Source organism: Balaenoptera physalus (assembly GCF_965194825.1).
Source record: "Balaenoptera physalus genome assembly, chromosome: 13".
Classification (NCBI taxonomy): domain Eukaryota; kingdom Metazoa; phylum Chordata; class Mammalia; order Artiodactyla; family Balaenopteridae; genus Balaenoptera; species Balaenoptera physalus.
The window spans coordinates 60397073-60409927 of NC_138892.1; the positions used below are offsets into that span (position 1 = coordinate 60397073).

Sequence of the window (12855 nt, forward strand, 5' to 3'; positions counted from 1 at the left end):
ATGCGCAGGCTCAGTAGTTGTGCCTCACTGGCTTAGTTGCTCCACGGCATGTGGGATCTTCCCAGACCAGGGCTCGAACCTGTGTCCCCTGCATTGGCAGGCAGATTTTTAACCACTGCACCACCAGGGAAGCCCCTCTCTATATTTTTTAAATGTTAGAAAAATTGGCTACTTGGTAGAAAAAAAATTTGAGGTAAAGACCTCAGTCCACATCATATAGAAAAAGCATTTTATGTTAACCAGTATTTTAAAATAATATATAAAAGTTAACATTAGAAAGTATTTGATTTTCAGTGCAAAATATACATAATAATTTGAAAGAGAAAAGACCAATAAATAGAATTGTATGCAAATGTTGTACTGCTGTACACCAAAAAAAAAAAAAATTGATTAAAATGTTGAAATAGAAACACAGAATATTATTTACACACATAATAAAAGGAGAATGCTCAAATTTGTTATAGTTCCCAGACTGGTTCCATATCGATACCTCCATTAAGAAATGGTTGTTTCTAGGTTGTGAGATTACACTTTTAAAATATGCACATGCTTTGGAAGATATATTTGGGTAATTAGAATTGTGGAGCCATACTGGTGTAGAGTTTTGGCTCCACCAAGTTGCTTAGTCTCAATTTCCTCATTTGAGAATGGTGATTAAAAGTGATATATGGCATATAGGACCTATTTTTTATGTATCAGCTTTTATTATTATAAAATATATCATTTTATATTAAGAAGAAAATTATGAAATAAAAATTGGTAGAACGTTATTGACACATTTTCCATGTGAAGAATTGCTCCTCAAATACTACATTATGGGCCTCCGTTTTATACGAGTAGCAACTCTGTGGATGATACTCCTCAGAATAAAACCTGGATCTTTGGAAAAGGATAGACCTTTTATCAAAAGTGTTCTATGTAACCAACCATTACTATTCAATTTTGCCGCTTACACAATGGGGCAGTTATCTTGTCCAAACGAATATCAGTTTACTTGCGTTGTAGAATAAAAAGGTTTTTTTTTTGTACTGAATTAAAGACTAGTCATGATATCTGTGTGAACTATAATATTATTCACACAGATATAATATTATTTTAATGAATAATAGAAGCTCTTAATATTTACTCCCTAATCAAAGTAATATTGAAATGAAAATATTATTATAACATCACAAGTTGAGAACATACAATGTTTTCATACATTCTAAGCAAATAAAATAATGATCTGTATACCTATATCATTAGAAATATTTTATAAAACAGAAAAATATTTGTTGTGATATATAAATATCTTTGATATAGTAGTAATTTTACAAAAACAAGGGTAACTAAGACCCTTAGAAAACACAATTTGTCCATTATATAATAGTTTTACAAATATCAGTGAGAGAATCATTTCCTGTGTAATTTTCTTTTCACAGCATCTTTCACATCTCTGTTTCTCAGACTGTATGTTAGAGGGTTTAGCATTGGTATTATAAGCGTGTAGAGCACAGTTACAACCTTGTTCTTCTCTGGTGAGGAGATGGCCCCAGGTTGGGCATACATGAAGAACACAGTCACATAGAATAAACTCACCACTGCTATATGGGAGCCACAGGTAGAGAAGGTCTTACTCCTGCCGCGGTTGAGGGGGTCTTTAGGACAGTGGAGAGGAAATACGCATAGGAAACCAGAATGATAGTTGTGGTGGTGATGATGATGAGAGCAGACAGAATAAACAGTACAATCTCATTCACAAAGGTGTCGACACAAGAGATCTTGATCAGGGCTGGGACATCACAGAAAAAGTGGTCCAATCTGTTTTCCCCACAGAAATGCAAACTGAAGGTGAAACCTGTTTGGACTACAGAGTTGATGCAGCCACAGATATAGGAGCCAGTTACCAATCGAACACAGACTTTCTGGGACATGTGCACAGGGTACAGGAATGGGGAACAAATGGCTGAGAATCGATCAAATGCCATGACAGCCAGAAGAAAGCACTCAGTGGTGACAAACAGGGCAAAGAAGAAAAATTGGACTGCACAGCCTTTGTAAGAAATTTTCTTTTCATTAGACAAGAAGTTGGCTAAGGTTTTGGGAGCAATGACTGTGGAGTAACAGAGATCTAAATAGGACAAGTTTCTAAGGAAGAAGTACATTGGCATTTGAAGTCTAGAGTCCATCTTAATGACAATTATCATGCTGATATTTCCCACCACAGTGACCACATAGACCAGTAAGAACACTAAAAACAAGATGATCTGTAGCTTTGGATGGGTTCTGAATCCCAGCAGAATAAACTCAGTCACCTCTGAGAAATTTCTATTAGACTCACTCTTCATAGCTGAGATATAGGTAGAACTGGAGAGATGGTGACATGAAAGAAATGAATGATCAGAATACTTGTCATAGTAAAAATAAGTAGGAACCAGCATGGAAAAAAATCCATTTCACATTGTATTGTTCCCAATATTTTAAAAAGCACCAATGAACATAAAGAGATTACCATTTTAAAAAAGTCTTCCTAGTGAAGAGTTAGATCTAACTGGTTATCCTTTTTCAAATACGCTTATTTAGAAAATAGTGCAGATTTGCTCTCCAGTTGTGCTTTGGGAAAGTGGAGACTCTAAGAAAATATCTGGAAATAAGAGCCTTTTTTTCCCCCTTGATTTATTAACAGTTTACTGCTGTTGAAAGCTGTCTCCCTTAGTGGATGATATTTCTCACAGATGTTATAATCCACTTAAGATTTTACCTGGAATAAAATCTGTTCAATTCATGGTCTTGTTTTATTTTAAATGATTAGCTTATCTACTGTAGAAAAATAATATATAAGTATTGTATCTATCTTTCTTATATTAGGAGAAAGACTTCAGATCCCGACAAAACATGATGCTTTTACACATTAACATCATATCCTTATTTCTTCGATTATTTTTTTCCCTACGGTAACATACACTATTAGTGGCACAGTTTGCTAAAAACAGAATGATTCTTGCTTATATTTGCTAAACACAATGAAATCAAACTTTTATTGCTTCCCTTCCTTCTTTCCTTTCTTCTCACTTTTGCTTACATTGGATTTTGCAGATTGGAATGCAAGTGGAGAATTCTAAGATCTTTAACGGAGATTTTTCTGTCTTTTCAGAAACAGACAAATTAGAAATACAAAGATCTGTGCCTATGAAGGATAGAAAGCACATAGGACAATTTAAAGATAGCTACAAAAGAAAAAATATGTATTTAAACAAGCTTGCACTATATTTATTTAGGTTTATGCTATTATGACTATAAAATGTCCTTAGATAAAATACAGTGAGAGGTAAAGACAGGAAGTAGTTTTTATTCTAATTTTATGAATGGGGAAATTCAGACAAAAACAGATTTAAGAGGCTTATTTAGAGTCATGAGCTTGAGCAGCATAGTGGTTTATTATTCAATAATCTATCATAAAATGTAAAAGAAAACTGACAAATGATAAAAACTCACATACTATAGAAATGTCTTTTATAATCTTATAAAAATTTATAATTTTGTATATAAATTATATACTTATAGTAAATAAATAAAATTATATATGATCTAAAGTATAAAGTATCTCATAAGGTTTCTTATAATTTTTGTTTGCTATGGTTTTGCTATGGTTTTATTAATTGTGACATTATTTTAAGACTAGTTGGGACTATGAAAGTATATTGAAATCAACTTGGTGCAGTTACAATTTCTATTTTCTTGAAAAAATTAAAGGTTAATAGAAATGTTGACTGATAGATTTTAGGAGGCAGAGGAATGGTCAAAATAACCTCTGGCAGGGCTGTCAGCTACAAAATGAGTACATTCCTTAAAATTCATATTTTATATAAAGTTTCTGGTTTCAACAGAAAAATTGAAAAGAATGATGTAAAGAAAGTTATCTAAAAGAGAAGAGTATTGAGAACAAACAACTTAAATATAAAATGTATCCTCAAGAATGGACACTACTTCTCATCTTAGTAAAACCTCTACTATATGTACTGTATAACACATTCATGAAGAAACAAAGTATGAAAAGAAGCAAAGCTTTGTTTAACAGGAAGTTTTTCTGCAACATGGAGGCATTTCCTCACTGTTAAGATCATGACTCAAATTGCTAAGGTGAACAGGTATTAGCAAAAATTGTAGTTTCTCTCTCTCTCTCTCTGTCTCTCTCTCTCTCTCTCTCTCTCGTTTACTGTACTTTTCATTGATTAAACCAACAAATATACCTGAAATGGGTCCTGAGAGAAATTCTCTGACGGGGAGAGAAGCCAGGGTGGTGGGCATTCCCTCTGCAAGGTATTCATCAGGGAGTAAGTCCTTTCTCACCTACAATGTATTTTATATCATAATGCAAAAACAAAAATGTGAGAAGAAATTATTTATTAGTAAACTCACAAGATCGTTAGAAAGTTAGAAGCTTTCTCTAGAGGACATAAGAACTAAAGTTCAACTTACAGAACAAAATAATTTTAAAAAACGCATTTGGATGAGAAGCACTTGATTCTCTTTTAATTTTCATGATTTACACAGAGGGACGTTCATGATTTTTCATTTGAATGAATTACAACCTTTAGTTTTAGAAACTCATTTCCTATCTCTACTGTAAATACATCATGCTTGTATTAAGATTAATACAGAGAATAATCTAAACAGTCAGTGGAAGAGCTGGGGGAAATATGGGGGTGATTCTGAAGTAACATAGGTATTAGCAAGATCAGGCAGTCATAGCTCCATCTATAATTTTTCAAGGCACAAGAAGAGGTGCTGTTAGAGGATCTCAGAAGCCTGGGAATCACATCAAAACTGGGAACCATGGTGGGGTTTGCCCACTAGGTGCTAGAACCAAAAAGAGAAAAACTCCAAGGAGCATATTGAAAGAGAAAGGAATACCCTCTGTTCCTACAACCTCAGTTCTGCCTTTATAGTGTGAAGTAGCCATAGACAGTAGGTAAATGGATGAGTGCAAGGATTTGGCCCACAGGCTATGGTTGGATGACCACTACTCTAGAATATACAAAGAGTCCTCAACGAACATGTTGGGAAAGAAGAAATCTTACATAAAAGTTTTTTAAGACTCCACAGTTATGTTCTCTCCATTTCAAAATGTTCCTTGAGATCCTAGTTTCTCCTAATAATATTTTCCTTTAGCTACAAAAACTTGTTTGACATTTCTTATAGTGCAAATTTGGCATAATGCATTCTATTAGTTTTCCTTTATCTAAACAGTTTATTATTTTGCCTTCAGTTCTAAAGTATGTTTTTCTTGGATATAACGTTTTCATTTGGTCTCCCCTCCTCCTCTCTTTTAGCACGTTAAAGGTGGTATTCCATTGTATTCTGGTTTGAATTTTTCTGACAAAAAGTCTATGCTTTAATTTTTGTTTGAGGATATGTAATGTTTCTTTTTCCTTCTTGCTGCTTTGACAATATTCTCTTTTTCACCCATTTTCAGAAATTTTATCCTCACATGCCTTCATTCGGTTTCCTTTCTGTTCCTCCTGCTTGGGTTTCTGTGAATTTTCTTGTATCTCTGTGTCTAGAGTTGTCATCCACTTTGAAAAAAAAAACTCTGCCCATTATAGTTTCTAATACTTTTCTGGCCCCTCCTTTTCCAATTATATTTGTAATATTTTCTCAGTTATTACTGAATGTTACTTTTTTCCCCTTTAACTCCATGCTTATGTTTAATTTGTTTCCATTGCTTTGTATTCATGTTTAAAATCTTCTTGAAGTATTTCCTTTTGCTCGGGAATTACAGTCATTCACAGCTTATTATTATTGGACGATATCTAAAAGTGGTTAGTTCATATAATTTCTACAGAGTTTAACTTTGTAATGGAAGGCAGATCTTATAGTAGTTATTCTTTCATGAATAGATGTGGAAATATCTTAAATTCATTATTTTTCAATGTTAAGAGATCTTTACATTTGTAGTATAAGCACGCTCTTTAGTGAGATTTTATTATTCTTTGTATATTGAACCATATTATTTGTTAATATTCTGTTTAGGTCTTTTGAAGTTAAATTTATGGGGGTGGGGGGGTTGTGGCCAAGAAAGTGGAGTAGGAAGACCCTGAACTCACCTCCTCCCACAGACACACCAAAAGTACAACTACTTACAGAGCACCTATCTGTATGAAGAATTTAAGGAATATCAGAAAGGATTTTCCACATCTAAAGACATAAAGAGGAAACAAAAATGAGATGGATATGAGGGACAGAGAGACACATTATAGTCAGGACCCACATCTCTGGGTTGGAGACCCACAAATGGAAGGAGTATCATAATTGTAGAGGTCCTCTCCAATGAATGGCATGGTCCAAGCCCCACATCAGGCTTCCCAGCCTGGGGGTCCAGCACAGGGAAGATAAGCCATCAGATCATCTAGCTTTGAAAACCTGCAGGCTTTCTATTCAGGAGAGCTGGAGGACTATAGGAAATAGAGACTCTACTCTTTAAGGGTGCACACAAAATCTCACACACTCTGAGTCCCAGTGCACAGGCAGTAATTTGAAAGGAGCCTGCCTCAGACACACTTGCTAATCTTGGAGAGCCTCCTGGAGAGGCAGAAGGCAACTGGGGATCCCCACTGGGAAGGGAACACTGGAAGCAGCCATTTGGAGGACCTCATTCTACAGCAATAACGTCAGCCTGGCAAGTGTCATTTTGGAAACTTCTCTTTAACCTATCAGCACTGGGGAGCATACCCACCCACCAGCAAGTCAGATCCAGCCCCAAGCTCCATTGAGCTATGCAGACAGCCACTCAGGGACCTAGCCCCACCCTCCAACAGGCCAGCACCAGCTCTGACTCCCCCTGGGCTAAGCAGACAGCTACATGGTGACACAGCCCTGCCCTCCAGTGGGCCAACGGCAGCACTACCTACCACCCCTGGCTGCACAACCAACCATGCAGATAAGCTACCTTGCCCTCCAGTGGGCCCAAAGCCAATGTACAAGGCACAGCCTCATAGCCAACTGGGCTGGGTGTCAGCCCCATCTACTAGCATGCCTACTATAGTCAGCCCTGCCATAACAACAGGGTGCAGGCATCCCATATGAGGACAACACTAGAGCATATACCTCTGGTGACCAGAGGAGAGGGTGCTGCTGGGCCTCATTGGATGTTTCCTACATAAGGTCACTTCTCCAAGATTGGGAAATGTAACTGATGTATATAGAAAAATACATAGATAATTGGGCAAAATAAGGAGACAGAGAAATACGTTCCAGATGATGGAACAAGATGAAACCTCAGAAAAAGAACTAAATGAAGTGGAGATAAGCAATCTACTTGATAAAGAGTTGAAGGGAATGATCTAAAGATGCTCACTGAATTCAGAAGAATGGATGAACAAAGTGAGAATTTCAGCTGAGTTAGAAAATGCAAAGAAATACCAAACAGAGCTGAAAAATATAATAACTGAAACAAAAACTACAGCAGAAGCAATCAGCTGTAGATTCGATAATACAGAGGAATGGATTAGTGCTCTGGAAGACAGGTCAGTGGTAATGACCCAAGATGAACAGGAAAAAGAAAAAAATTTTTAAAAATGAGGGACAACATCAAGTATACCAATATTCATACTATAGAGGTCCCAGAAGGAAAAGAAAGAGAGAAATGAGTGGAAAACTTATCTGAAGAAATAATGGCTGAAAACTTCCCTACCTGGGGAAGGAAACAGACACCCAGGTTGAGTAAGCACAGTGTTTCAAATAAGATGACCTCACAGATGCACACCAAGACACATTAAAATTAAAATACCAACTATTAAAGATAATGAGAGAATCTTAAAAGCAACAAGACAAAAGCAACTAGATATGTTCAAGGGAACTTGTATAAGACTGTCTGCTGACTTTTTAGTAGAATATAGACAGGCCAGAAAGGAGTAGCATGAAGTGAGAGAGTGGCATGGACTTATATATACTACCAATATAAAATAGATAGCTAGTGGGAAGCAATCGCATAGCACAGGGAGATCAGCTCGGTGCTTTGTGACCACCTAGAGGGGTGGGATAGGGAGGGTGGGAGGGAGGGACATGCAAGAGGGAGGAGATATGGGGATATATGTATATGTATAGCCGATTCACTGTGTTATAAAGCAGAAACTAACACATCATTGTAAAGCAATTACACTCCAATAAAGATGTTAAAAAAAAAAAAAGAAAGAAAGTAGTAGCATGGGCATGATACATTAAAAGTGATGAAAGGAAAAAACCTACAACTAAGAATACTCTACCCGGCAATGTAATCATTCAGATTTGAAGAAGAGATAAGGATTTTTCCAGACTAACAAAAGCTAAAAGGATTAAGTATCACTAAATTGGCTTTAATGTTAAAGGGACTTTTCTAAGCAGAGAAGAAAAGGCTACACTAGAAATGGGAATATTTTGAAAGAAAAAATCTCATTGGCAAAGAAAAACATATATTAAAAGTAGTAGATCAACCATTTATAAAGCTGGTAGGAAGTCCCTCCCATCAGGAAACTTGCACAAGCCTCTTAGATAGCCTCATCCACCAGAGGGCAGACAGCAGAAGCAAAAGAACTACAGTCCTGCAGCCTGTGGAACAAAAACCACATTCACAGAAAGAGAGACAAGATGAAAAGGCAGAAGGCTATGTACCAGATGAAGGAACAAGATAAACCCCCAGAAAAACAACTAAATGAAGTGGAGATAGGCAACCTTCCAGAAAAATAATTCAGAATAATGACAGTGAAGATGATCCAGGACCTCGGAAAAAGAATTGAGGCAAATATCAAGAAGATGCAAGAATGTTTAACGAAGACCTAGAAGAATTAAAGAACAAACAAACAGAGATGAACAATACAATAACTGAAATGAAAACTACACTAGAAGGAATCAATAGCAGAATAACTGAGGCAGAAGAACAGATAAATGACCTGGAAGACAGAATGGTGGAATTCACTGCTGCAGAACAGACTAAAGAAAAAAGAATGAAAAGAAATGAAGACAGCCTAAGAGACCTCTGGGACAACATTAAACACAACAACATTCGCATTATAGGGGTCCCAGAAGGAGAAGAGAGAGAGAAAGGACCCGAGAAAATATTTGAAGAGATTATAGTCGAAAACTTCCCTAACATGGGAAAGGAAATAGCCACACAAGTCCAGGAAGCACAGAAGAGTCCCAGGCAGGATAAACCCAAGGAGAAACACGCTGAGACACAGAGTAATCAAATTGGCAAAAATTAAAGACAAGGAAAAATTATTGAAAGCAGCAAGGGAAAAATGACAAATAACATACAAGGGAACTCCCAAAAGGTTAACAGCTGATTTCTCAGCAGAAACTCTACAAGCCAGAAAGGAGGGGCACCATATATTTAAATTGATGAAAGGGAAGAACCTACAACCAAGATTACTCTAGCCGGCAAGGATCTCATTCACATTCGATGGAGAAATCAAAAGCTTTACAGACAAGCAAAAGCTAAGAGAATTCAGCACCACCAAACCAGCTCTACAACAAATGCTAAAGGAACTTCTCTAAGTGGGAAACACAAGAGAAGAAGAGGACCTACAAAAACAAATCCAAAACAATTAAGAAAATGGTAATAGGAACACACATATCGATAATTACCTTAAATGTAAATGGTTTAAATGCTCCAACCAAAAGGCATAGACTGGCTGAATGGATACAAAAACAAGGTCCATATACATGCTGTCTACAAGAGACCCACTTCAGACCTAGGGACACATACAGACTGAAAGTGAGGGGACGGAAAAAGATATTCCATGCAAATGGAAATCAAAAGAAAGCTGGAGTAGCAATACTCACATCAGATAAAATAGACTTTAAAATAAAGAATGTTACAAGAGACAAGGAAGGACACTACATAATGATCAAGGGATCAATCCAAGAAGAAGATATAATAATTATAAATATATATGCACCCAACATAGGAGCACCTCAATACATAAGGCAACTGCTAACAGCTATAATAGAGGAAATCGACAGTAACACAATAATAGTGGGGGACTTTAACACCTTACTTACACCAATGGGCAGATCATCCAAACAGAAAATTAATAAGGAAACAGAAGCTTTAAATGACACAATAGACCAGATAGATATAATTGATATTTATAGGACATTCCATCCAAAAACAGCAGATTACATTTTCTTCTCAAGTGTGCATGGAACATTCTCCAGGATAGATCACATCTTGGGTCACAAATCAAGCCTCAGTAAATTTAAGAAAATTGAAATCATATCAAGCATCTTTTCTGACCACAATGCTATGAGATTAGAAATGAATTACAGGGAAAAAAACGTAAAAAACACAAACACATGGAGGCTAAACAATACATTACTAAATAACCAAGAGACTATTTTGAAGAAATAAGAGGAAATAAAAACAATGCCTAAAGACAAATGACAATGAAAACACGACGATCCAAAACCTATGGGATGCAGCAAAAGCAGTTCTAAGAGGGAAGTTTATAGCTATACAAGCCTATCTCAAGAAACAAGAAAAATCTCAAGTAAACAATCTAACCTTACACCTAAAGGAACTACAGAAAGAACAAACAAAACCCAAAGTTAGCAGAAGGAAAGAAATCTTAAAGACCAGAGCAGAAATAAATGAAAGAAAACAATAGCAAAGATCAATAAAACTAAAAGCTGGTTCTTTGAGAAGATAAACAAAATTGATAAGCCATTAGCCAGACTCATCAAGAAAAAGAGGGAGAGGACTCAAATCAATAAAATTAGAAATGAAAAAGGAGAAGTTACAGCAGACACCGCAGAAATACAAAGTATCCTAAGAGACTACTACAAGCAACTCTATGCCAATAAAATGGACAACCTGGAAGAAATGGACAAATGCTTAGAAAGGTATAACCTTCCAAGACTGAAACAGGAAGAGATAGAAAATATGAACAGACCAATCACAAGTAATGAAATTTAAACTGTGATTAAAAATCTTCCAACAAACAAAAGTCCAGGACCAGATGGCTTCACAGGTGTATTCTATCAAACATTTAGAGAAGAACCTAACACCCATCCTTCTCAAACTCTTCCAAAAAATTGCAGAGGTAGGAAAACTCCCAAACTCATTCTCTGAGGCCACCATCATCCTGATACAAAAACCAGACAAAGATACTACAAAAAAAGAAAATTACAGACCAATATCACTGATGAATATAGATGCAAAAATCCTCAACAAAATAATAGCAAACAGAATCCAACAACACATTAAAAGTATCATACACTGTGATCAAGAGGGATTTATCCCAGGGATGCAAGGATTCTTCAATATACACAAATCAATCAATGTGATACACCATATTAACAAATTGAAGAATAAAAACCATATGATCATCTCAATAGATGCAGGAAAAGCTTTTGACAAAATTCAACACCCATTTATGATAAAAACTGTCCAGAAAGTGGGCTTAGAGGGAACCGACCTCAACATAATAAAGCCATATATGACAAACCCACAGCAAACATCATTCTCAATGGTGAAAACCTGAAAGCATTTCCTCTAAGATCAGGAACAAGACAAGGATGTCCACTCTTACCGCTATTATTCAACATAGTTTTGGAAGTCCTAGCCATGGTAATCAGAGAAGAAAAAGAAATAAAAGGAATACAAATTGGAAAAGAAGAAGTAAAACTGTCACTGTTTGCAGATGACATGATACTATACATAGAGAATCCTAAAGATGCCACCAGAAAGCTACTAGAGCTAATCAGTGGATTTGGTAAAGTTGAAGGATACAAAATTAATGCACAGAAATCTCTTGCATTCCTATACACTAATGATGAAAAATCTGAGAGAGAAATTATGGAAACACTCCCATTTACCACTGCAACATAAAGAATAAAATACCAAGGAATAAACCTACCTAGGGAGACAAAGACCTGTATGCAGAAAACAATAAGACACTGTTGAAAGAAATTAAAGATGATACCAACAGATGGAGAGATACGCCATGTTCTTGGATTGGAAGAATCAATACTGTGAAAATGACTCTACTGCCCAAGCAATCTACAGATTCAATGCAATCCCTATCAAATTACCAATGGCATTTTTTACAGAACTAGAACAAAAAATCTTAAAATTTGTATGGAAACTCAAAAGACCCTGAATAGCCAAAGCAGTCTTGAGGGAAAAAAATGGAGCTGGAGGAATCAGACTCCCTGACTTCAGACTATACTACAAAGCTACAGTAATCAAGACAATATGGTACTGGCACAAAAACAGAAATACAGATCAATGGAACAGGATAGAAAGCCCAGAGATAAACCCACACACCTATGGTCAACTAATCTATGACAAAGGAGGCAAAGATATACAATGGAGAAAAGACAGTCTCTTCAATAAGTGGTGCTGGGAAAACTGGACAGCTACATGTAAAGGAATGAAATTAGAACACTCCCTAACACCATACACAAAAATAAACTCAAAATGGATTAGAGACCTAAATGTAAGACCAGACACTATAAAACTCTTAGAGGAAAACATAGGAAGAACACTCTTTGACATGAATCACAGCAAGATCTTTTTTGATCTGCCTCCTAGAGTAATGGAAATAAAAACAAAAATAAACAAATGGGACCTAATGAAACTTCAAAGCTTTTGCACAGCAAAGGAAACCACAAACAAGACAAAAAGGCAACCTGCAGAATGGGAGAAAATATTTGCAAATGAATCAATGGACAAAGGAGTAATCTCCAAAATATATAAACAGCTCATGCCACTCAATATTTCAAAAACAACCCAATCCAAAAATGGGCAGAAGACCTAAATAGACATTTCTCCAAAGAAGACATACAGATGGCCAAGAAGCACATGAAAAGCTGCTCAACATCACTAATTATTAGAGA

At 36.1% G+C, this 12855-nt stretch overlaps 2 protein-coding genes across 9 annotated transcripts in view; one reads left to right on the forward strand and one right to left on the reverse strand.

Annotated features, from left to right (window-relative positions):
• The window catches only part of LOC309641650 (uncharacterized protein), a 134627-nt gene that overhangs the window by 20541 nt on the left and 101231 nt on the right, over positions 1-12855 (forward strand). The window lies entirely within an intron of this gene.
• LOC309641631 (olfactory receptor 9S13-like) lies at positions 1256-9518 on the reverse strand. The gene is given in 3 exon segments (XM_082421830.1): positions 1256-1625; positions 1628-4169; positions 4202-9518. Coding segments are annotated over 2 exon segments (1026 nt in total). The 5' UTR covers positions 2421-4169; positions 4202-9518; the 3' UTR covers positions 1256-1392.